The following is a 26,576-nucleotide window of genomic DNA, read 5'->3' on the forward strand; positions in this document are numbered from 1 at the left end:
TTGATCCAGATTGGGATAACGGGTGATCCAGGTTGGGATAATGGGTGATCCATTTGGGATAATGGGTGATCCAACTGGGATAATGGGTGATCCAGGTTAGGATAATGGGTGATCCAGTTGGGATTATGATTGATCCAATTGGGATAATAGGTGATCCAGTTGGGATAATGGGTGATCCAGTTGGGATAATGGGTGATCCAGTTGGGATAATGATTGATCCAGCCCAGTTATTGCTTGAATTAATACTCACATTTTATGGCAACAGGCATAAAACTTGGTTGTTTTATTAATTAAATCCACGAGCCTCCTTAATTAAATCCTCTTGGAGCCATCCTGGGCGATTTCAAGCCCCAATTTCGAGGTTCTGCACCTTTATCTGCCCCTTTCAGGTGTTATTTTAACAACCAAACCGTAACAAAAGGCAGAGAAAAGTTTATGTGACTTTCTGTCAGACTTTGTTCAGCTCTAGGAACGAGAAACTGCTGAAAAATCACAAATAAAAATAGTTTATCGAGGTTATTAGCAGCTAATTTGGGCTGAAACGTTTCTGTTTGTCGTGCCCATCGAGTTCTTTTTTTCTCTTTTCCCCTGCCTGAAAGTTATTTACATAATATATTGTTTCTGGGGTTTGTTCTGGGATTTTCAAACCAAAAAAAAAAAGCTCGGTTCGTGCCTCAAAGTTTCTTTTTGTGGCAATTCCCAGCTGGTTCAGCCTCTGGAATTGAAGAGTTGCTTCCTGGGAAGGGGACTGTGGCATTCCCAAGGGAAGGAGAGATGTTTAGGAAAGACAAGTGCATTTTGCTGCAGAAGTTTAATCTTGATTAAAGTCGTCGAAATGAATGAAATGATAAAATAAATGAATAAAATCAACGACTCAGATTCTTGAATGCGTGGTTAAAATTAATTAGCAGCATCCTGATGCCTTTTGTGCTGTACCTGATATGAATAAATATATAAATAGATATTAAAAAAATGACAAAATATAACAAGTTTGCCATTCACTAATTACAATTATTTCCTCCTGAATGGAGGAAGTTTTTTCCCACCCTGTGTCCGGACACAGCTCAATTTTAGGCTTGTTTTCCCACATGGAAAAAGAGAAACTAATTATTAAATCAATGTTAACTCTTTTCTGAGTTGGGAAAGGGCGAATCCAGCGTGGCCTTTGCAGGCTCCAAAGGGTTGGTTTGTTCCAGGAGCCACTGAAGGGACAAAATTGAGGCTGAATGATCATTTTCCCCACTTTTGGAGTGCAAGGAACAAACACTCTGGGATTTCTTCATGTGTTTGGTGCTTCAGCCACCCCTTTCCATCCTGGGAGTACCCAGCCAGGAAAAAGGGCTTGTTATCCAAAATATGGGATCTGTAACATCTCCAGGGCCTGAAGGGGCTCCAGGAGAGCTGGAGAGGGATTTGGGATAAGGGATGGAGGGACAGGACACAGGGAGTGGCTTCACACTGGAAAAAGGGAGATCTGGGTGGGATATTGGGAAGGAATTCCTGGCTGGAAGGGTAGGAAGGCCCGGGAATAGAATTCCCAGAGAAGCTGTGGCTGCCCCTGGATCCATGGGAGTGTCCAAGGCCAGATTGGAGGCAACCTGGGCTGGTGGAAAGTGGCCCTGCCCATGGCAGGGGGTGGAATGGGATGGTCTTGAAGGTCCCTTCCAACCCAAACCATTCTGGATTCTGATTCTAATTAAAAATCTGGGAATTAATCTGGGAATTTTTGAACTCTTCTGAGTAAACAGGGACAGAAATGCTGCTCTCAGGGCCCACAGAGCCTTTCTCTCTTTGCTCTAACTTGAAAGGGACTGTGCATTCTGTGTAAAGTTGGGAATTCCAGAGAAGCTGTGGCTGCCCCTGGATCCCTGGAAGTGTCCAAGGCCAGCTTGGAGCAACTGGGCTGGTGGAAGGTGTCCCTGCCTGTGGCAGGGGGTGGAATGGGTCGCTCTTTAATGTCCTTTCCACCATAAACAATTCTGGAATTCTGTGAGATGGATCCTTTGCTCAAATGCTCCACAGGTTAATTATTTTCCAAGATGGGAAAATGCTCCTTCAGCATGAACTTTGCAGGCTCCAAAGGGCTGGTTCCTTTGAGGAGCCACAGAAGTGACCAAATGGAGTGACACCAACCATTGAGGTTCAAGCAGGCAAGGGCCGGGTCCTGCCCTTTGGCCACAACAACCCCCGGCAAGCTCCAGGCTGGGCCAGAGGGGCTGGAGAGCAGCCAGGCAGGAAGGGGAGCTGGGAGTGGGGGATGGACAGGGAGCTGAACAGGAGCCAGAGTGTGCCCAAGGGGGACAAGAGGGCCAAGGGATCCCTGGCCTGGCTCAGGAACAGGGGGGCCAACAGGGCCAGGGAAGGGATTCCTGCCCTGGACTCAGCGCTGGGGAGGCCACCCCTGGAGTGCTGGGTCCAGTTCTGGGCCCTCAGCTCAGGAAGGCCCTGGAGGGGCTGGAGCAGGGCAGAGAGAGCAACGAGGCTGGGGAAGGGACTGGAGCACAAGTGCTGGGAGGAGAGGCTGAGGGAGCTGGGGGGGGCTCAGCCTGGAGAAGAGGAGGCTCAGGGGAGACCTCCTCACTCTCTGCAACTCCCTGCCAGGAGGGGGGAACCAGGGGGGGTTGGTCTCTTTTCCCAGGCAACCATCAGCAAGAACAAGAGGGCTGGGTCTGCAGCTGTGCCAGGGGAGGGGGAGGTTGGAGATCAGGAAGAATTTCTTTGCAGAGAGGGTGCTGAGCCCTTGGAATGGGCTGCCCAGGGAAGGGGGGAATTCTCCGTCCCTGGAGGTGTTTAAGGACAGACTGGATGTGGCATCAGTGCCATGGGCTGGGAACCACGGCGGGGTTGGATCAAGGGTTGGACTGGATGAGCTCGGAGGTCCCTTCCAACCCAGCTGATTCTATGATTCCGTGATTCCATGGGATGGGATAGCTGTTCCCAGCCTGGGGATGGATGGATGGAGCCCTCCAGGGCTGCCTCAGGGAAGGAGCAGGAGGTACAAACCAGGGCAGGCTGCAGCCTCAGGCATGTTTTTCCCTCCTTTCCCTGTCACCAGCTGGCACCAGGCTGTGTTTGCTCCCAGATGGATCGGAGGGTGACACCTCTGGTCATGTCAGTGCTGTTGGATGATATCTCTATTTTCTCCTCTCTCTCAGTGCTCTGGTAGGACACATGGGGGGTGGAAGGGCTTGTAAACACCTCCAGAGATGGATCACAGACACGGAAGGCTCATGAATTATTTGGGTTGCTCCTCACTTGTCAGCAGCTCAGCCTAATTTAGGTGCTGTGCTTCCTATTTTTCATCTTGGAAGTGACAAGTGCTCCAGCTCCGTGTGCTGTGGGATGGGATTCCATGGAGGGTTTGGATCCTGAAAAAATTAACCGTGTGTTAAATGGTGCGTTGGAAAGCTTCAGTGGCTTCCCAAACATCACAGAATCCCAGGATGGGTTGGGTTGGAAGGGACTTGAAAGCCCACCACAGTGCCACCCCCTGTCACTGGCAGGGACACCTCCCACTAGCCCAGGTGGCTCCAACCTGGCCTTGGACGCTTCCAGGGATCCAGGGGCAGCCACAGCTTCTCTGGGAATTCTATTCCAAGGCCTCCCCACCCTCCCAGCCAGGAATTCCTTCCCAATATCCCACCCAGATCTCCCTTTTTCCAACATGAAGCTTTTCCCTGTGTCCTGTCCCTCCATCCCTTGCCCAAAGTCCCTCCTGACCTTCCTTGGCTTGAAGCCAGGTGTGGTGGGTCATCAGCCACAAAAATAGGAAAACACTTGGAAAAAAGAAATCACGGAGAAGCTTCAGCACCCGTGGAACGAAGGCACCTTCAGATAAAGGTGCCGGGAAATGGAAGCGAGTTTTAAAGGGAACAAATTTCTTTCTGGGTCAGAAACCCCCAGGGCCTCCCCACCCTCACAGTTAAAACAATTATTCCTTGTATAAACTTGAATTGACCCCTTTTAGTTAAAAACCCCTCACTTAGGGCTCCACACCCTTTTAAAATCACAGGTAGGCATCGAGTGAAGCCAAATTTGTATTTTATGGCACTGAAGTGCTTCTCTTTTGCGTTCCAGCCTTAAAAAAGGGACGCTTTTGGATCACCCCCGACCCCCTACCACAAGGAATGGACAAACAATCCAGATAGGGCGGGAGGTGAAGATCTCGTGCCAGGTGGAGGCCATCCCCGCCTCCGAGGAGCTGACCTTCAGCTGGTTCAAGAACGGGCGGCCCCTGCGGAGCTCGGAGAGGATGGTGATCACCCAGACCGACCCCGACGTGTCCCCCGGCACCACCAACCTGGACATCATCGACCTCAAGTCACCGACTTCGGCACCTACACGTGCGTGGCCTCGCTCAAGGGAGGGGGAATCTCCGACATCAGCATCGACGTCAACATCTCCAGCAGCACCTCGTGGGCGGGGGCTGGGGGGGTCCTGGGGGAAGTTTTGGGGGGATGGAGCCAAGGATGGCTTTGCTCTCCTGGGATGGAGCCACAGGATGGCTTTGCTCTCCTTTCCTGCATGGAAGTTTTGAAGGGATGGAGCCAAGGATGGCTTTGCTCTCCCTCTCCTGCATGGAAGTTTTGGGGGGATGGAGCCAAGGATGGCTTTGCTCTCCTCTCCTGCATGGAAGTTTTGGGGGGATGGAGCCAAGGATGGCTTTGCTCTCCCTCTCCTGCATGGAAGTTTTGGGGGGATGGAGCCAAGGATGGCTTTGCTCTCCTGGGATGGAGCCACGGGATGGCTTTGCTCTCCTGGGATGGAGCCACGGGATGGCTTTGCTCTCCTGCTCATGGGTGGAAGGTTTTTGGGGGGATGGAGCCAGGGGATGGCTTTGCTCTCCCGCTCCTTGATGGAAGTTTTGGAGGGATGGAGCCAGGGGATGGCTTTGCTCTCCTGCTCCTGGGTAGAAGTTTTGGGGGATTAAGTCACAGGATGGCTTTGCACTCCTGGGATGGAGTCACAGGATGGCTTTGCTCTCCCATTCCTGGGTGGAAGTTTTGGAGGGATGGAGCCACGGGATGGCTTTGCTCTCCTGCTCCTGGGTGGAAGTTTTGGGGGGATGGAGCCACGAGGAGTTTTGGGGGGATGGAGCCATGGGAAGTTTTGGGGGGATGGAGCCAGGGGATGGCTTTGCTCTCCTGCTCCTGGGTGGAAGGTTTTTGGGGGGATGGAGCCAAGGATGGCTTTGCTCTCCCTCTCCTGGGTGGAAGTTTTGGAGGGATGGAGCCACGAGAAGTTTTGGGGGGATGGAGTCACAGGATGGCTTTGCTCTCCTGCTCCTGGATGGAAGTTTTGGAGGGATGGAGCCACGAGAAGTTTTGGGGGGATGGAGCCAGGGGATGGCTTTGCTTTCCTGCTCCTGGGTAGAAGTTTTGGGGGCACTGTCACAAGATGGCTTTGCACTCCTGCTCCTGGGTGGAAGTTTTGGGGGGTTGGAAGTTTTGGAGGGATGGAGCCACAGGATGGCTTTGCTCTCCTGCTCCTGGATGAAAGTTTTGGAGGGATGGAGCCTACAGGAAATTTTGGGGGAATGGAGCCGTGGGAAGTTTTGGGGGGATGGAGTCACAGGATGGCTTTGCACTCCTGCTCCTGGGTGGAAGTTTTGGGGGGATGGAGTCACAGGATGTCTTTGCTCTCCCGCCTGGAAAAAGCACTTCTCATCTCAAGCAGAGCTGGTTGGACGGGGCTCGAAGTAACCTAGGCGGGTGGGAGGTGTCCCTGCCCATGGCAGGGGGTGGAGGGAGGTGGGATTTAAGGTCCCTCCAATCCAAACCAGGCTGGGATTTCATGACCTTTGATCAGGGCCTGAGTTGCTTTGATTAGACAGCAGGAATCTCAGGGAGTGACCTGTTGGATCGTTTTTGGCCGTGGAGATGCTCCAAGAGCTGGAGCTGTTCTCCTACAAAGACAGGCTGGGAGAGCTGGGGGGGTTCCCCTGAAGAAGAGAAGGCTCCAGGGAGAGCTGAGAGCCCCTTGCAGGGCCTAAAGGGGCTCCAGGAGAGCTGGAGAGGGACTGGGGACAAGGGATGGAGGGACAGGACACAGGGAATGGCTTCTGTGGGGAATGGATAGATGGGAGATTGAGAAGGAATTCCTGGCTGGGAGGGTGGGGAGGGGCTGGGATGGAATTCCCAGAGAAGCTGTGGCTGCCCCTGGATCCCTGGAAGTGTCCAAGGCCAGGTTGGATGGAGCTTGGAGCAACCTGGGCTAGTGGAAGGTGTCCCTGCCCATGGCAGGGGGTGGCACTGGATGAGTTTAAGGTCCTTTCCAACCCAAACCATCCCGGGATTTCTATGATCTTACTATCAATTAAAGAACCAGGAGGATTATTACTGGGGAAGAGCCAAGTTGGGAATGCCACGAATTGCCCACCTGGCCCAGAGGAACCACTGTATTATCTCTGCTTTCCTGAGAATCATTTGGAAAACCAACAGGATTCCTTGGAAACATCCATTTTGTTGGCCATTCCTTAGCTGGCCATTCCCATGAGCTCATCCCAATTCCTTCAGTCGGTGGTGAATTCCATCAGCTCTGACATTCCCTGTCCTGCAAGAAGAGCCTGAGGAAAAGGGGGAAGCAAACCTGGAGTTTGGGCTCAGCCTTTTTTAGCGTGTTCAGCTCTGCCGGGGGGGGTGATTTCATCCCCCGGAGAAGTGGGAGCTGAAACAGTTGCAGTGCTTTGAAGGTCATTAGTGATTCATCAAGACTCATTACTGCCTGGTAATTAGCAACATAAGGCCCAGGCACAAACACGTTTCCCAAATGCCAGGACTTGCAGGGATTTATTAATATCCCTCCCTGTGTCTGTTGTGCTGCTTCGGAGAGGGGGGGAGGGAATTTTCTCTTCCTGTCGTGTCTGAGGCTCCTCCTGGGGCCTCCAAAAGAGGCAGGAGGGGTTTGTGGCACCTTTAGGTCTCCCCAGAAGGTTGGGAAGGGATGTGTGGCAGTGTTTCTTGACACACTTGGCACTGCACTCCTTCAGCAGGAATATTTTCTCCCTGGACATTTTGTACTTTGCAGAGATTTATGGCCTGAGTGTCTTATATAAATGGACCTGAAGTAATCCCCTCCCAGCTCCCCCCAAACATATCTCGGCAAAGTAGGTCAGTGAATAGTGAAAATGAAGACTCAAATGTCGAATATTTGCCCTGGGAGAGCCTTGTCATCCATGAAAACCAACCCTGGGCAAAAACCAACCCGCCAGGGTGGCTCTGTGGGACCAGGTCACGGGGAACCCGAAGGCAGAAGCTGGGAAAAAAAGCAGCAAGATGTTAAAAAAGCAATAAAACCCTCCCCTCAGTAAAGTGGGTTCAGGGTAAGCAAAAAAAAAAAAATAGAGAATGGATCAGGAAAATGTGTCAGTCTGTTGAGGTGATTTTTTATTTTTCCTCTGCCTTGAATCTTATATTTGAAGCAGGAATAATAAAGCTTTGGGGTTTGTGTGCTCTGCTCTGTCCTGGACAGGTTCTTACCCTGCCTTTATCCCTGAAAAGCAGCATCAGCCCAGGGAGAGCAGGAACATCTGTCTCTCCCTGAAAGAAGAGTTGTGGGATAGTGTGGTCAGGCTACCATTATTATTATTATTATTATTATTATTATTATTATTATTATTATTATTATTATTATTATTATTATTATTATTATTATTATTATTATTATTATTATTATTATTATTATATTTTAATATTATTTTATTTTATTATTATATGAAATTATTAATTCTTCATTATCATTACATTTTATTACATTTATATCACTATATAATAGATATATAAATCATATAAAATTAGGATTACATACATATTTATTATATGAAGTATAATAATAATAATAATAGTAGAAGACCTTAAAGACCATTTCATTGTCCTGGGCAGGGACGCCTTCCACTAAACCAGGTTGCTCCAACCTGGCCTTGAACACTTCCAGGGATAGATTTGGCTTTCCTGCTTGAGCCAGGCAGAGAAATCCATGAGGAATTAGTACATCTGAGGCTGTGCAGTCTGACTGGGCTTTCCCTGTTCAGCTAATCAGCTCTGTGTTAACTAATGAATTAATTAAACACCCGGGTTGACGTGGGGGGTCTGTCCTCTGGTCATCTCCTTCCTGCTTTGATGCTCCAGGAAAGGGACCTTCACTTGGGCTCCAGATGTTTGTTGGAATTACAGTTGCATAACAAAAAAGTGCTTTCTGTGAGGTAATTAGTGCTCCAATTAAGATATTTGTAAAACCTGAAGCGCCATCCAGAGCGATCTCACCGGTAGCACCAAGACACCCAAAATCACACAGTTATCGTGGCAAACTGATGATTTTTGGGAGCCATTATATCCTTGGAGTTTATCTTTCAAAGGAGGGGGTGAACAGCAGGGGCAGATCGAGGCCGGATTTGGTTAAAAAAGCTTTTTTCTCTTATAGTTCGATTTTCGTACTTAATGTGCGGAGATTTTCCTTGTTAATTCCAGGAGGGGCCATCCCCTGCTCTGCAGCCCCTTCCCACAGAAATCTGGTTTTGTTTCTGGGATGTGTTCATCCCCAGTGGATTGATTCCAGCAGGATTTCTGGGAGCAGACACCCTCCATGTTTTTATCCTTCTCCGGAGGGCCGTGGAGTTGGCTCCTCATCTCCTGGTGCATGTGGAGCGTGGAGCTCCTCAGCACAGCTCCTGCCACAGCTCTGCAAGATAATTTGGCTGATTTGCAACTGCCTGTGGATGTTCTGGGTTTAAAATGTTCCTCTTCAGCCCAACTGCAGAGCAAGGCGGTGTTTCAGGGTATTAGAGGTGTTATATGTATATATTTGCACAATATTTATATTAGATATATATTTATATTAGATATATATTTATATTAGATATATATTTATATTAGATATATATTTATATTAGATATATATTTATATAGACAGATAGAGAAAAATAGATGTGGACACAGATATATTAGAAGAGTTCTAAGCCCTGATTCTGGAATTATTTTACTGCCTAAGCACATCTCTTGTCCAAGCCCCCAGCACCATTTAAGGGAATGAGCTCAGGTCGCCCCAGGGGAGGTTTAGGTTGGATATGAGGGAAAATTCCTTCATAAGAAGGTTATAAACCACTGGCACAGGTTTCCCAGGGCAGTGGTGGAGTCACCATCCCTGGAAGTGCTGCAAAAACGTGTGGATGTGGCACTTGAGGACATGGTTTGGTGGTGCTGGGTTGATGGTTGGGGTTTGACCATCTCGGAGGTCTTTTCCAACCTCAACAGTTCTGTGGTTCTGTGAAGTCTGTGCCTGATGTTGTGTCTTCACCTGCAATCAGAAGTGGTTTTGTGCCCCAGAGAGCTGGATGAAATCAGCAGCCAGTCTGGTACCAAATAAAGGGTTTCAGTGCCAAATCCTCCTAAAAAAGAAAGCCCTAAGGTGCAGTGCTGAAGTGCTGGCTGGGACTGATGGTGTGTGCTGGGACAGAGACAGGCAGGGAGGTCACTGAGTGTCACCCAGGGCTGGGAAATCCCAGCTGAGCCACTCCAAGCAGCTGAGAACCTCATCCCATAAATCCAGCAACATTCCACAGCCTTCCCATATATCAGCAATCCCTGCCCTTTGCAGTCTGGGTATAAATTGTTCCTCAATGAGCCTGAGAGAGCTCAGGGAGTGTTTGGATGATCCTCTCCAGCTCATGGGGTGGCTCCTGAGGACAATCTTGTGCAGGACTAAGGGTTGGTCCCTTGGGGGTCCCTTCCAGCTGAGGGGAGACCTTGTCACCCTCTCCAACCCCCTGACAGGATGGGGGAGCCAGGGGGGGTCGGGCTCTGCTCCCAGGGAACAAGGGACAGGAGGAGAGGGAACGGCCTCCAGCTGTGCCAGGGGAGGGGCAGGTGGGACAGGAGGAAGAAGTTCTTTCCAAAGGGTGATCAGCCCTTGGAATGGGCTGCTCAGGGAGGGGGTGGAGTCACCATCCCTGGAGGTGTTTAAGGACAGACTGGATGTGGCATCAGTGCTATGGGCTGGGTGACAAGGTCAGGTTGGGTCCTGGGTTAGACTGGATGATCTGAACAGGAGCCAGAGTGTGCCCAGGGGGACAAGGCCAATGGATCCTGGCCTGGCTCAGGAACAGGGGGGCCAACAGGGCCAGGGAAGGGATTCCTGCCCTGGACTCAGCGCTGGGGAGGCCACCCCTGGAGTGCTGGGTCCAGTTCTGGGCCCTCAGCTCAGGAAGGCCCTGGAGGGGCTGGAACAGGGGCAGAGGAGAGCAACGAGGCTGGGGAAGGGACTGGAGCACAAGTGCTGGGAGGAGAGGCTGAGGGAGCTGGGGAGGCTCAGCCTGGAGAACAGGAGGCTCAGGGGAGACCTCCTCACTCTCTGCAACTCCCTGCCAGGAGGGGGGAGCCAGGGGGGGGTTGGTCTCTTTTCCCAGGCAACTCTCAGCAAGACAAGAGGGCTGGGTCTGCAGCTGTGCCAGGGGAGGGGGAGGTTGGAGATCAGGAAGAATTTCTTTGCAGAGAGGGTGCTGAGCCATTGGAATGGGCTGCCCAGGGAAGGGGTGGATTCTCCATCCCTGGAGGTGTTTAAGGACAGACTGGATGTGGCATCAGTGCCATGGGCTGGGAACCACGGCGGGGTTGGATCAAGGGTTGGGCTGGATGAGCTCGGAGGTCCCTTCCAACCCAGCTGATTCTGGGATTCTATGGTCTCAGAGGTCTTTTCCAGCCTGGCTGATTCTGGGATTCCAGGATTGTGCTGCCAGGCCAAGGCAGGACTCCCTGTGCTGTGCCCGCAGTGCTGACTGTCTCCCCTCTCTCTGTCCCCGCAGTGCCACCCAACCTGACCGTCCCCCAGGAGAAGTCCCCGCTGGTGACACGGGAGGGGGACACCATCGAGCTGCAGTGCCAGGTGACAGGCAAGCCCAAGCCCATCATCCTGTGGTCCCGGGCCGACAAGGAGGTGGCGATGCCGGACGGGGCGATGCAGACTGAGAGCTACGACGGGATCCTGAGGATCGTCAACGTGTCCCGGGAGATGACGGGGACATACCGGTGCCAGACCAGCCAGTACAACGGGTTCAACGTGAAACCCAGAGAGGCTTTGGTGCAGCTCATTGTACAGTGTGAGTACATCTTTTTTCCTTTTTCCTTTTTCCTTTTTCCTTTTTTCTTTTTCCTTTCCTTTCCTTTCCTCTCCGCTCTCCCTCTCCCCTCTCCCCTCTCCCCTTTCTCCTTTCTCCTTTCCCCTTTCTCCTTTCCTTTCCCTTCCCAAACCTTCCCAAACCTTCCCTTCCCAAACCTTTCCAAACTTTCCCTTCCCCAACCTTCCCAAACCTTCCCTTCCCCAACCTTCCCAAACCTTCCCAAAACTTCCTTTTTTCTTTTTTCTTTTCTTCCCTTCCCAAACCTTCCCTTCCCAAACCTTCCCCTCCTTCCTTCCACTTTCCCTTTTCCTCCCCTTCCCTTTCCCTTTCCCTTCCTATTTCTCTTTCCCTTTCCCTTCTTTCCATGTGGTTCTGCTGATTTATTGATTTATTCCTCCCCTGAACAAGCAACATCCAGAGTCCTACAGCTGGTACACATTTGACGCTGTGCTCTTTGGCTCTGTAGTTCCCCAAATCCATGATTTTAATGTAAATCCAGCAGTAAAAATGACATAGGAACCTCATTTATATCGGAAAAAACCCCCAAAACCAAAAACCAAGAAGTGTGAGGGAATCATTATTTTCCCTCTGCCTTGCTTTGAATTCCTTGACACGGGAACAAGCGGATGATTTGGGAGAGGACAGATCCCTCTAAACACAGATCTGACACCGAGCTCGTTTGTTGGTGCCGTGTAAAACAAGCAGGGAAAAACGAGGGCAGGAGCTGTTCCCTGGGAGCTGGATCTTCATCCAGAGCTGCAGAGCTGAATCCCTGAAACTCGGCCCAAAAGACTGCTCAGAGACATTTATTTCTCTTTAAGTAGCAGGTATTTGTTATTCAACGTTGGGAGCGAGCCAGCTCGCGCTGGACAAGCTTCTTCCACTTGCAAGTGCAAAACTAAGCCATTTTATACACTTCAGATCCAGGGTTACATCATTTATTAGACATATTAATAAGCAGGCTGGGCTCTGGGTGGAGTCTTTCCAGACATGCCCAGTCTTCTACTGTGGGGTCTTCTCCTCAAGCCTTCATCCCTCTGGTGGTCACCATGGACATCTTCCTCAATTTGACCTCTTCAGTCAGGTGACCTGAATTCTTCAAGCTTGCAAAATCCTGGCTCTAGGCCTTCTAGATCTTATTCAAACATCTAATTTATTCCTGTGTGTGTACTACTCCTGTTCTTTCTATACTAAGGCCTTTGGTGCAGTGAGCAGAAGAGAACATGATATGAACCAGTGCTCCTAAAATGTTCTTCCAGCAACACAGGTATTGGGGTTTCTTAGCAGGCCAAGAGATCTCAGTCAACTGTTTTAGGCCTGGCTCCTGTTTCAGAGCTGCCTCTGGAACCAGCAGCGCTGGGAACCGGCAGGGAGCCGGGAGGGGAAAGCCATTATTTCGGAAGCACTCGGCGTTCCTTATCAGGGGAAAGATGTGGTTTAGGGGGAATAACAAGCCTTGCTTCGTGTTTGTGTATCTGATCAGTCACTAAATGACTTTCACGTGCCTGTTGTCAGTCCTTAGAAAGGAGAAGCCTGGTTTGATGTGGTTAATGGGTGTTTGTGTATCTGATCAGTGGCTAAATGACTTTCCCGTGCCTATTGTTGGTGCTTATCTTCACTTTTCCCGAAGCAGCCCTCGTTTATCCCACTTTGAGCTGCCCAAATCTTCTGTCGGATCTGCTCTTCACCAGCGCTCCGTGCTGGGCACAACTGACCTCTTTTGGGGCCTCTGGGGAGGAGCTGCTGCAAACACACGTCCTCCTTGCTGATAATCAGTGGATTTTGCTTTGCCGGGCTCTGCTGTGTAACAAATAATTTATGCCCTCGATTGCACGTGGTGGGATCTGCAGAACTTCCATCAGGGAGGTTTTGCTGCTGCTCCAGCACAGCTTTTCAGCCCAAAATTGAGGCTGCAGGAAGGTTGGAGATGTCTCACCTGGGCTGCTCCTGGTGGTGGGTTTGCCTGCCTTTGGGCTGCAGAACATGGGGCTCTTTTCCCAGGCAACTCTCAGCAAGACAAGAGGGCTGGGTCTGCAGCTGTGCCAGGGGAGGGGTGGGTTGGAGATCAGGAAGAATTTCTTTGCAGAGAGGGTGCTGAGCCATTGGAATGGGCTGCCCAGGGAAGGGGGGGATTCTCCGTCCCTGGAGGTGTTTAAGGACAGACTGGATGTGGCATCAGTGCCATGGGCTGGGAACCATGGCGGGGCTGGATCAAGGGCTGGGCTGGATGATCTCAGAGGTCCCTTCCAACCCAGCTGATTCTGGGATTCTGTGATTCTATGATTCCTTGATTCTATGGCATGGTGGCTGTGGGGCACCGTGGGTCTGTGAGGGTGGATCAGAAGGGATTCCAGAGGTGGGATTTGTTCCATCTCTGCCCTTCTGACCCCTGTGTCAGGGCAGCTTCCCACAGACACCTTGTTTGTCCATCTCAGCCTGGGGGTGGAGGTTGGCAGTGACTGGACATGAGCCCAGGTGGCCAAGAATGCCAAGGAGAGCTGGCTTGGATCAGGAATGGTGTGTCCAGTGGGATCAGGGCAGGGACTGTCCCTGTGCTGACACTGCTGGGGCACCTCCAGTCCTGGGGGCACTTCTGGGCCCTCAATGTGAGAGACACAGAGGGGCTGGAGAGTGTCCAGGGAAGGGAAGGGAGCTGGGAAGGGGCTGGAGCAGCAGGAGGGGCTGAGGGAGCTGGGGGGGCTCAGCCTGGAGAAAAGGAGGCTCAGGGGGGACCTTCTGGCTCTGCAACCCCCTGACAGGAGGGGGGAGCCGGGGGGGGTCGGGCTCTGCTCCCAGGGAACAAGGGACAGGAGGAGAGGGAACGGCCTCCAGCTGTGCCAGGGGAGGCTCAGGTGGGACAGGAGGAGGAATTTCCTCCTGGAAAGGGTGGTGAGGCCTTGGCAGGGGCTGCCCAGGGAGGTTTGGAGTGCCCAGCCCTGGAGGTGTCCCAGGAAGGCCTGGCCGTGGCACTCAGTGCTCTGGGCTGGGGGACAAGGGGGGCATCAGGCACAGGGGGCACTGGATGATCCTGGAGGGCTTTTCCAACCTTAAAATTCCTGTGATTTTATGACTCTGGGAATGAGAACTACCATAGAAACAGCAAAGTGCTGGTTCTTCTGAATAAGGAGGAGGCAAAGCAAATGCTTACCCCTTTTCTGGCACTAATTTGGGGTGAAAACTAAAAAACACTTTGTTTTCTGGTCACTTGGATCCTTTCTCTTTTAGTTTATATTCTCCTTTTCTCCACGTGCTTCCCCTTTTCCATCTGTCTGTGCCAAGTCCAGCATGGTGGTTATAATGTCCTGCTTTGGGTGGGTTGTGGTGAGGTGTGAAGGATGAAAGTGCCTTCAAATAATCCCCTTCAGGTACAAATACATGGAGGTTTTCCCAGTAAATGAAGAGGTTCAGAGGGAGAGTTCTGGAGGTAAATCCACTCCAGTTACGAGCAGCAAACCCAAAAATAACATCTGGGACAGGCAACAGTTCCTTGCCTCTGTTCTTGGGAGCTTTATCAGCCCTGAGGAGACTTGTATGATGCTTTTTCAGATAAAAAAAGCAATTTTCAGCCTTTTTTATTCCTCCATCCTCAGGAGCACACACAGTTCGGGGGGGATACTGGAAGAACAAGTGTTCAGGAGGACTCTTGACATGACTCCATAACAGCTGTGATGTGTCCCACATTTTGCCCTGGAAGACTTTATTTCCAGTCTTTCACAGTCCCAGAAACTCTTGTATTCATCCAGTGAGCTCTGAATTGTTTATCCTGGTCTCCATTTCTAGACTTTGAAGGAGATGCTGTTATTTTCTCCAGCAGGGAGACAATAATATCACAGAATCCCAGGATAGGTCAAGCTGGAAGGGCCCACAGTGGCTCATCTGGTCCCAAGAGGGTCATCCCAGAGCACAGGGATTGTGTCCAGAGGGCTCTGGAATATCCCCAGGGAGGAGACTCCCCCCCTCTCTGGCCAATCTGCTCAGGGCTGGGTCACTGCCCAGCCAAGAAGTTCTTCCTCCTGTGCAGGTGGCACTTGCTGGGCATCAGTTCCTGCCCGTTCCTGCTGTGCCATTGCTGGGCCCCCCCGAGCAGAGCCTGGGCCATCCTCTGCCCCCTCCCTGCAGGCCCTGCCAGCCCTTGGGGAGGTCCCCTCTGGGTGTCCCCTCTGGAGGCTGAACAGCCCCAGCTCCCTCAGAGATGCTCCAGGCCCTTCATCACCTTCATCACCCTCCCCTGGACCTGCTCCAGGAGCTCCTTTGTGTCCTGAGGAGCCCAGAGCTGGACAAAGCACCCCAGATGTGCCTCCCAGGGCTGAGCAGAGGGGCAGGATTCCCTCCCTGACCTGCTGGGAATGTTCCTCCTCATGTCCCCCAGGACCCACCTCTGGCTCAGGGCCAGCTCGGTGTCACCTCCTGTCAGAGGAAGGGGAGTCGAGTCTGGGTTTTGGGGGAATGTTTCCCAGGATGTGGATTAGGACTTCCACCAACTTCCCTCTTCCTCAGGACCCTGGTGGACCCAGTGGGATGCAGTGGGACCCAGTGGGACCCAGTCTCAGTCTCTTTGCATCCTTGCACAGCTGAGCTTAGCAGTGGGGCCTAAATTAGTTGTGTGGGTTTAACATAAAATTGGACTCCAATTCACTTGGATTTTAGATGATTTTTTGCAGCTGAGAATGGGAAAAATCACGGGGAAATTTTTCCCAGGGTGTGGATTAGGACTTCCACCAACTTCCCACTTCCTCAGGACCTCAACCAGTTCCTGGTGTGGAATCACAGGATCCCAGTGGGATGACTCCTGCTGCCTTCCAGATCCTGCTGGCTGCATCTCTTGGCTTGCTGTTATTTCCCAACCTTTTCCTGGTGGAAAACCACCAGGGTTTGTGCCTTTTTGTTCTGCCTCAGCTCCACTGGTTCCCTAATTCCGAGAGAGAGAAGACACAACTTGAAAAAGGAGTAGGAGCTAAACAGGTACTTACAGGGGGTTATTCTTTCATCTGCTCGTGTTTGGAATTCTGCTCACTTTGTTCAGCTCCTGGCAAGTGACAAGTTGGAGATGAATGGACAAAGCTGATGTTATGTAAGGCTTTGATTATTTTCCTTGTGGGAGGAAAGTACATTTGTTCCCATCGACTTGAGCATTATTTCTGTAACGAGCACGGCATTTATCCAATTGTCATAAAAATCAGTTCCTTTCAGTAATTCCCTAATATTTATTGCAGGCACTTCCAGCAGTTATGAACAGGGAGAGATATTTAATGGAAAACACTCTGAGTTCCAGAACAACTCGTTGATTTGGCTTTGGATGTGGTGTGTGGGCAGAGGAGGCCCTGGATGTTGGGAACTGGGGGGACATTCCCGTCCTCTGGGGGGGCAGAAGAGTTTCTCCTTCTGACAGCAGGACCTTCTGTCTCGTTTTCATGGAATTATGGGATGTCCTGAGCTGGAAGGGATCCACAAGGACCATCCAGTCTAACCCCTGGCCCTGCCCAGGACACCCCAACAATCCCCCCCTGTGCCCCAGAGGATCATCCAAACCCTCCTGGAGCTCTGGCAGCCTTGGGGCCGTGCCCACTGCCCTGGGCAGCCTGTACTTCCAATGTGGTGAGCCCCTCCTTGGAAGTGTCCAAGCCCGGGCTGGACAGGGCTTGGAGCAACCTGGGCTAGTGGAAGGTGTCAGGGGTGGAACAATATCTTCAAGGTCCCTTCCAACCCACCCAAACCCTTCTGGGCTTGCATTTGATGATTTCCTCGGTGCAATTTTGCCTCAATAAATGTTGTCTGTAAGAGGAACTCTTTTTCCAAAGGCATCACTCTCCAAGTCCTTGGAAAACCTCTTAAAACATCCAATATTTTAGAGTTTGCTGGTGGGCAGAGCAGTTGGACACGTCGGGATCTCTGAATTTCCCTTCCCGTGGCAACCGAGGCTCGTTTGTGTCGTTCCCGCTCCGTGATAAATTCCAAACAAGGAATGAAATCCCACTTGGTGGAACACCCATGGAAAATTATATAAATATGGATAAATGTGGTGATCCCATCCCTGGAAGTGTCCAAGGCCAGGTTGGACAGGGCTTGGAGCAACCTGGGCTAGTGGAAGGTGTCAGGGGTGGAACAAGATGCTCTTCAAGGTCCCTTCCAACCCACCCAAACCCTTCTGGCCTTGGATTTGATTATTTCCTCGGTGCAATTTTGCCTAAGTAATATTAAATATAATATAAACATATTATAATATAAATATAAATATAATACAATATTAAATATAAATATAAAATAAATGTTTTCTGTAACAGAAACCCTTTTTTCCAAAGGCACTTGTAAAGCCTCTTAAAACATCCAATATTTTAGAGTTTGCTGGTGGGCAGAGCAGTTGGACACGTCGGGATCTCTGAATTTCCCTTCCTGTGGCAACCGAGGCTCGTTTGTGTCGTTCCCGCTCCGTGATAAATTCCAAACAAGGAATGAAATCACATCTCTAAATATGGAAAAATGTGGTGACCCCTCCTTGGAAGTGTCCAAAACTGGGCTGGACAGGGCTTGGAGCAAGCTGGGAGTGTGGAAGGTGTCAGGGGTGGAACAAGATACTCTTCAAGGTCCCTTCCAACCCACCCAAACCCTTCTGGGCTGGGATTTGATGATTTCCTCAGTGCAATTTTGCCTCAATAAATGTTGTCTGTAAGAGGAACTCTTTTTCCAAAGGCATCGCTCTCCAAGCACTTGTAAAACCTCTTAAAACATCCAATATTTTAGAGTTTGCTGGTGGGCAGAGCAGTTGGACACGTCGGGATCTCTGAATTTCCCTTCCCGTGGCAACCGAGGCTCGTTTGTGTCGTTCCCGCTCCGTGATAAATTCCAAACAAGGAATGAAATCACATCCTGCAGGGAGTGGAGAAGCAGCTAATTAGTAAGAAATATGGAGCCTGAGGGATGGTCTCAGGTGCATCCTTGCAAAGCTGAGCTTAGCAGTGCGGCCTAAATTAGTTGTGTGGGTTTAACATCAAATTTGAGTCCGATTCACTTGGATTTTCGATGATTTTTTGCAGCTGAGAATGGGAAAAAAAATCATCTTTTCTGCTCTAAACAAGGGGTTTGGCAGCTCTAGAAATTCACTGTTTGTTGCTCTGTGGCTGTTTATTTAAAATATGATGAAATATTTATCTGCAAATATTATATTAATAATGAAATAAAAAAAGGTTGTTGGGAAAGAAGGAAATGTTCTCCAGCCCAAATTAGGACCGGAATTAATGAGCTTAAAACTCAGGGAGCTTTAGGGAAAGTAATTAAGAGGAAACTTTTGGACAGGTAGGGTTGTTAATCCCGGCAGGAATTTATGGGATTGTCAATCCCGGCAGGAATTTACCGACTTTGAGGGATTGTCTGGTGGATGGGGAGCAAGGAAAACTCACAGAGAGCCAAAATCTTCCAGATTATAAAATTTTAACTGGGAAAACTTGTCAAAAAAGGGAATCCCCAGAGGTGAGAACAGATCCCGAGTGGGGAAAAGGGCTTTATTCTGAAAGAAATCTCTTTTTGAAGCAGGGGTGAAATGACAGAGGAAATGGGTATTTGCATTTTTCATTCCTATTATTTAGATCACAGTTGTACTTTGATTTTCCCCTCCTCCCCCCGTGTCGTGATTGAAGATTTGAGTGGAAAAAGCTGATTAATATTCAGGACAGGGGTTGCATAACCCAATATATTCTCAGGCTTTTTGCGTTTCTTTCTTTCTTCTTTTCTGAATTAATTCTTTCTCACTTTTCTGAATTAATTCTTTCTCCAGAGAGAAGATTTGGGGTTTGATTTCAGATGTTTGTGGTGGGAGACAGGGCAGCCTGAAAAAAGGGTTAAAACTGGGTTTGACTTTTATATTTCTGGAGGATTTTCCCCATCTCTTTGGAGGATTGGAATTAATAAATGACCTTAGAGCTTTAAAATATCCAAATATACCTTGTTCCCATTACCTTTATTATTTTGATTTGATTTCTGAAGTAGTTTTCTGCCTCCTGGTGTGTTGTATCCAAGGAATTCCACATCCCTGGGCTGAAGGATTATCCCAGAGGTTGATGCTGCCCATCTGAGCCTAAAAGTTCACCCTGCCCTGTGGTGATATTTATTTAAATATTTATATATTTTATTTATATATTTATATTTACATTTATGTATTTCATATATTTTATTTATATATTTATTTATTTTATTTATATATTTATATATTTTATTTATATATTCATATTTACATTTATGTATTTTATATATTTTATTTATATATTTATACTTTTGTTTATATATTTATACTTTTGTTTATATATTTATACTTTTGTTTATATATTTCTATAATTTTATCTATATATTTATACTTGTATATTTATACATTCTATATTTATTTATTAAATTGTTTACTAATATATTTATATATATTTTATATATAGTTTTATATAGAAATATAGAGTTTTTATATACAAATTTTAAATTATATATATATGTGAGTACATATATATATGTGAGTACATATATATATGAGAGAGGGGGGTTAATATAGATATTAAAAATAGGGTTTATACATATTTATATCATATATAAGTATATAAATATATATAAAGCTATTTTATATATAAACCAGAGGTTTTGTATATTTATATTTTTATGTATAAATACAGAAATAGGTATATAAAAACTCTTTTATATATAAAATCCCTCTCACATATATCTATATTTATATATTTTATATAAAAATTATATAATAAATATATAAATAAACATATATAATATATAATATATAATATATATATTTTTATATATAATATATATGGTATATATATAATAAATATCTATTAAAGGGATTTATATATATATATATATAAAGAATAGAGTTTATATATATATATATGTCTATATATACATTTTTAGGCACTCCAGATGAACAGTTACCACAGTATTTGTGTTTATTGGGTAATTCCCAGCTCCTTAATTCCTACTCCAGAAATTCCCCAGAAAACTCTCTTAGTTCTTTGACAAAACAACGAAAATCTCTTCCCTAAAATCCTCACTGGAGGCTCAGATTTCAATATAACAAAAAAACAACAACTCTGGCTTTCCATGTAATTTATCCAAATGGGGCAAGGGAGGAAAAATATCTGGAAATAATTGATGGCTTGATGAGGAAAATCAAAGTTTGGGGAGGTTTTTGACATTTAACTGTGTGCAGCGACCCAGAGGGTGAATATGAAACACTGGCAACTTTTAAATGAGACCAGGAGCATTTGAATTTTTTTCTTATTTAATATTAAAACCACAGAGAACCTCCCGAGACGGAGCTTTTTCCTTCTTAGAAATTCCAAAAGACGCCAGAACCCGAAGCATAAACAGGGATGTTATTGCAGGGGGGAAAAAAAAAGTTGAATTATTCATATTGGTTTCTTTTTGACAATTGGTCTTGGTTTCTTTTTGACAATTGGTCTCACAGAAGAGAATTTAATCCAGCAGAGGGGAAAAAAACAAAGAGGCTTCTAGATCAAAAGAATTTTGGTTTTTGGAAGGAGTGACAACGAGAGGAGTGGGAGAGGGATGGGAATGTTGCACATCCGTGTTTAAAAAATGAAAAATAAGGATAGGGCGTCTTTGGGTGCTTCCAGGAACTGAGCAGCCCAACAATTTGGGGAGAACAGTGCTTTCTAATCCCAGATTTTGTCAGAAAATCCCAGATTTTCTCTTTTGACAAGAGAAACTTGTGCTTTGGCCACGGTGGGTTTTGCTGACGCGGGTTTGGCAGCACTTGGAGCTGTTCCGTGGAGCTGGGATGTGCATATTTATATCTTATATATAAGTACATAAATATATGTAAAACTCTTTTACATATAAACCAGAGGTTCTGTATATTTGTATTTTTATATATAAATACAGAAATAGGTATATAAAAATATATACCTATATAAAGTTGTCAATAACTACGATGATCCCAGTTTGGAGGCAAGAAACTGGAATGGTTTATTGGGTTCACAATTTCATATTTAGAGGGTTCAGGGTTTGCATATTTAACAGGGGGTTTTACATATTCATGGTATTAAAATTGGGGAGTTTCACAAAGATGAGGTCAGGGGAAAACTCAAGTTAACAAACCTCGGGGTCTTACAATTATAGGAAAAACTCACTGTATCTTGGGGGATTTTATTAAGTAACACATCTTAAAACCCCTAAATCTTGGGGTTTTAGGAATTCCCTCATGGGAAAACCCCTATTTTATCATGGTGGGAACAGGTAACACAGAGGGAGAGAGAAAACACCAAAGGTTTTCTGCCCAGTTTTGATGGGATCAGGGCGTGGTTTCTCCAGGCTTGGGCAGGACATTCCAAACCCGTGACATCCATGGATCCTTGGCTGGACTCTGGATGGAGGTTTTTTTCCCCAGTCTCTGTCAGCCCAAGTCTTTTGTTTAATCTTAGCAGTTTTTCTTTTTCTCACATCCAAATTTTTGGAATCCGACACCCTGATATCCCCTGGGAACTTGGAGAGGGAGGAATAGCATGGAGCAAACAGAGCCTGTGCTCCGTTAAAAACCTTCAGAGCACATCAAAAAACCTTCAGAGCACATCAAAAATCCTCCAAGGCACATCAAAAATAGATTGGAATGTGGTGGAGTTTGGGATTTCATGTTGGTGCCATGGGAATATTTGCAGTCCCACCAGAATCCCACATTTTTTTAGGTTGGAAGGACTTGAGGATCATCCAGTGCCACTCCCAACATCTTCCACTCTCCCAGATTGCTCCAAGCCTTGGACACTTCCAGGGTGGGAACAGCCACAATTTCTTCTTCCCTTCCCAATTAATAACAAGTTGATAGGTCGGAATCAAAGGGCAAATGTACAAATTTTAGGAATTACATCCATTGAGGAATTACAACCTCAAAGGACTGAGGAAAATCCATGAGACTCTTCACTTGTGGCATTCAGGGATGTCCCCAAAAAGAAGGGGAAGAGCAGAATGACAGGGAATGTCGTAGTTGGGATATCAAGGACAAGAGTCAGCAGAACATAATTTCTCCTTCCCTTCCCAATTAATAACAAGTTGATAGGTCGGATTCAAAGGGCAAATATACAAATTGGAGGAATTACATCCACTGAGGAATTACAATCTCAAAGAACTGAGGAAAATCCATGAGACTCTTCACTTGTGGCATTCAGGGATGTCCCCAAAAAGATGACAAACAGAATGCCAGGGAATGCTGTAGTTGGGATACAAAGGACAGGAACCAGCAGTAACAAAATCAACACCCAACTCGTGGGAAGGTAAACTGGGCTAATTAAGTAATCCATTTAGATTGGGGTTTTTTGCCATTGGCCATTTTAACTGCAGGAGAGGCTCTGAGTAAATACATTTCCTTTCTGCTGGCCCATCTCACTTAGGAGACTAATTCCCATAATTCCCCCTAAACGTGGATTTCAACAAAACCAGCACTGCAAAGTGCAGCATCCCAAGTATCAGATCAGCTGGATTGGCACGGGATAGAACTCATTCTGCCCATGAAAGCTGCTGTGGTGCATCAGAGGGGTTTGTTACCTGCTTATTCCTTTTGCTCTACGAATCCCCAAATTCCCAGTGTTTGACTTTGTGGCTGTAATTGCCTCATAAAACGGAGCCTTTGGAAGGTGATTCCCAAATCTGCTGCTTTCTCCGTGCTCCCTCCTGGCAGATTTGATTTCCCTCTCCCTTATCCTTATTCAGATGTGTTGTTAATGTGGAGTTTGGAAAACCATCTCCCCCGTGGAGATGAAAATGGCACCAGCAGGGACGTTCCTTTCACTCGGCAGCGGGAATGGAATTGGAGCTCCATCGTCCTGGTGCATAATCAGGATTCCTGAAGGAGCCAGGCCAGAGGATCTGGGCTCGTTCCTGCAGTCACTGAGATGGTGGGAAAGCCAGGGGGGATCTTTGTTGGATGGTTTTTTGGAGAGCCTCTTTCTTTGCCTTTGAAAAAAACCCCACGTTATGGGTTAAAATCCCCGAAGGTGAGAGGAGTCTGGCAAGGGGCATCAGCTGGAATCACAGAATCCTTTAGGTTGGAAAAGGTCTCTGAGATCCTGGAGTCCAACCATCCCCCAGCACTGCCAAGGCCACCACTGCCCCGTGTCCCCAAGGGCCACATCCACAGGGCTTTGAAATCTCTCCAGGAATGGGGACTCCACCCTGTGCCAGGGATGGAAAACCCTTTCCATAAAGAAATTTTCCCAGTATCCAATCTAAACTTCTCCCCTGGCACAGCTGGAGGCTGTTCCCTCTCCTCCTGTCCCTTGTTCCCTGGGAGCAGAGCCCGACCCCCCCCGGCTCCCCCCTCCTGTCAGGGGGTTGCAGAGCCAGAAGGTCCCCCCTGAGCCTCCTTTGCTCCAGGCTGAGCCCCCCCAGCTCCCTCAGCCCCTCCTGCTGCTCCAGCCCCTTCCCAGCTCCCTTCCCTTCCCTGCACACGCTCCAGCCCCTCCATGACCTTCTTTGAGTGTCCCAGAAGAGCCCCCAGGATTTGGAAGTGCCCCCAGCACTGGGGGGATGAAGAAAAGGGAGGGTTGTGCATCTCTGTCAGTGATTTAACAGGACATGGACCTTCCACCTGCTGGGAGAACATTTGAGGCCCATCATCTCCTTGGGAATCAACCCAGTCTTTCCCAAACACCAGTGGCACACATTGGTGTGACAGCAGGTCCTCGCTGTGGACACCAAAATCCCCTCCTGGGGAGGGTCTTCACGGGCTGGAGGCTGCACAGGCAGCTGTCCTGAGGAAAGCTTGTGAGAGCAAATCCCTCCTAACAGGATTTCTGCCGCTCTCCTTCTCATATTCAGGAGCTCTCCATGCAATGAAAGGGAAATTTCACACCTTTCATCCATTATTGGCTTGATAAATATTCCAGAGAGTAAACAAAGAGGAGAGATATTCTACTTTGCTTTAGAGAGGAATTGTTATTTCCAGGCAGTTCAGACCCTGAAAACGTATTCAAACCCTTCACAACGGATACACATCTCTTGCAATTGATACCTATTTCCCAAAATTGACTCGTATTTCTCACAATTGACTCGTATTTCCCACAATTGATTCCCATTTCTCACAATTGATTCCCATTTCTCACAATTGATTCCCATTTCTCACTTCTCCAGGCTGAGCTGCAGCTGCTGCTCCATTAACCCACGTTCTCATCGATAAAGCCACTTTTATCCCTGTTTTAATTGACTGTTTCTCTCGATATGTGGCAGTTTATCCAGATTTATTTCATCATTCAGATTTATTATAGGCACAATTTATCCTTTTTTTGCTCTCTGTAACAAGTGATATTCTGTCTCTCTCCTCATTTCCCTGCCCATGGCAGGACTGGCTTGTAGAGAAAGGGCAAGGGCACAAGTGATGCCCCTTCTTTGGTGGGATGACACAACCTGGGGCTGATTTTTGCAATGAATGAAGGTTATTTTTATTTCTGGAGGTCCTGCTTTGCCCTGGAGAGTCCACCCCTTCCATGGGCAGGGACACCTTCCATTAGCCCAGGGATCCAACCTGGCCTTGGACACCTCCAGGGATCCAGGGGCAGCCACAGCTTCTCTGGGCAACCTGGGCCAGGGCCTCCCCACCCTCCCAGCCAGGAATTCCTTCCCAATATCCCATCTAAACCACTCTGAAGCCACTCCCTGTGTCCTGTCCCTCCATGCCTTGTCCCCAGTCCCTCTCCAGCTCTCCTGGAGCCCCTTTAGGCCCTGCCAGGGGCTCTCAGCTCTCCCTGGAGCCTTCTCTTCTCCAGGGGAACCCCCCCAGCTCTCCCAGCCTGGCTCCATCAGGCAGTTTTTAATCTCACTTTAAGCAGTTTAGGGAGGTTTTGTGGTTGTATTCCTGCTTTTTCCAGTGACTCTTCTTTCCTCATGTGTTCAGATCAGCAACAATATCCCAAATCCAGTCACTCCTTGGTCGGTTGTTGTGTGTCCCAGTCAGGACTGGATTAGTTTGCTCTTGGTGGGAATGTTCATTTATGGATAATGCAGTTCTTGGCTTATCCAGAGAGAAGCTGTGGCTGCCCCTGGATCCCTGGAAGTGTCCAAAGCCAGGTTGGAGCAACCTGAGCTGGTGGAAGGTGTCCCTGCCCACGGAAAGGAGTCAGAGCCAGATGAGCTTTAAGGTCCCTTCCCACCCAAACCACTCTACAATTCTCTGACCCAGTGCATGTGTTGTGATTGTATTTTCTGTGCTTTATTTTTAGGGAGCCTCACACTTCATTAGGGCAGCAGATACATTTTTGGCAGCCTGGGCTTTGTTTTGTTTTGCAGTTGAACGATGGTGTGTTCAGGATCACAGGCAGAGCTGTCATAGCCCCCAGCTCATTAGATAATCTAATAAGGTGTTTTCAGCCAGCTCTCTTGTCAAAGCAAAGACTGGCAGGGGATTAAAGTGTCACAGAAGCTTTAGAAGCTGATTTCTGAGTTGGCTTTGCTTGGTTTTGTTTTGGTTTTTTTGTTTTTTTTCTTTGTTTTCAGTGCTGTTCCAGAGGGACTCTCACCAAACCACAGGGTGATGGTTGGGACATTTGCAGGAGGAATCAAAGATATGCGTTTTTAACTTAATGCTGTATTTGATTTGGGTTGGAAGGGACATTAAAGCTCGTTCCATCCCACCCCCTGCCATGGGCAGGGACACCTCCCACTGGCCCAGGCGTCTCCAACCTGACCTTGGACACTTCCAGGGATCCAGGGGCAGCCACAGCTTCTCTGGGAATTCTATTCCAGGGCCTCCCCACCCTCACTGTAAAAATATCTTCCTGATCTCTACTCTAAATAGACCTTTTTTAGTTTAAAGCCACCCCCCATGGAGGCAGCAGAGGCTCCAGGATAACAGAAATAAAATCTGGGTGTGAGGGGCGTAAAGTCAAATTCAAAGTACAGGACAGTCCCTGAGGAGGGCAACGAGCAGCACAGCAGCCTTTTGCTTCAATCTTCAGCTTATATTTTATTTAATCAAGGTGCTTTCCAGCTGTGGCTGCTCTCAGGGAATGCTGTGACTCCACTGCTCTCCATCCATGTCCTCCCGGGGTGAATAAAGCCAAACTGGCTCCTCAACCTTCCCATCACTGGGGGCTTTAATTGGATCTTGAGTCCTTCTCCAGCAGCCTTTTCTTTTTTTTCCAATTAAAAGGGGTGGAGTCCCCATCCCTGGAGGGTTTCAAAGCCCTGGGGATGTGGCACTTGGGGACAGGGGACAGTGGTGGCCTGGGCAGTGCTGGGGGATGCTTGGACTCGATGCCACAGGCACCAAACACCTCATTTCTCCACCCTTTCCCATTTCTCTTCAACCCTTAAATGTTTCATAAACACAGGACAGCTAATTCAGGGTCAAACCACCCCAAACTGGTCGTTCTGCCTCGGCTGAGGACACTTTGTCCTGCTCTTGCTGCTCAGGAGCCCCTGGGAATGTTCCAGGGCTGTCTGCACTGAGAATTTGCTCTCAGAAATTCCCATTTTC

General features: G+C 48.1%; 1 protein-coding gene across 1 annotated transcript in view; it reads left to right on the forward strand.

Moving 5' to 3' along the window:
• The window catches only part of MDGA2 (MAM domain containing glycosylphosphatidylinositol anchor 2), a gene marked incomplete at its 5' end in the record, with an annotated part of 311,527 nt that overhangs the window by 190,457 nt on the left and 94,494 nt on the right, over nt 1–26,576 (forward strand). Inside the window, 4 exon segments of the mRNA XM_064660078.1 lie at nt 4,078–4,118; nt 4,121–4,319; nt 4,322–4,411; nt 10,793–11,089. Coding sequence (XP_064516148.1) covers nt 4,078–4,118; nt 4,121–4,319; nt 4,322–4,411; nt 10,793–11,089 — 627 coding nt within the window.

This window comes from Pseudopipra pipra, chromosome 6 (assembly GCF_036250125.1).
Source record: "Pseudopipra pipra isolate bDixPip1 chromosome 6, bDixPip1.hap1, whole genome shotgun sequence".
Taxonomy (NCBI): Eukaryota; Metazoa; Chordata; class Aves; order Passeriformes; family Pipridae; genus Pseudopipra; species Pseudopipra pipra.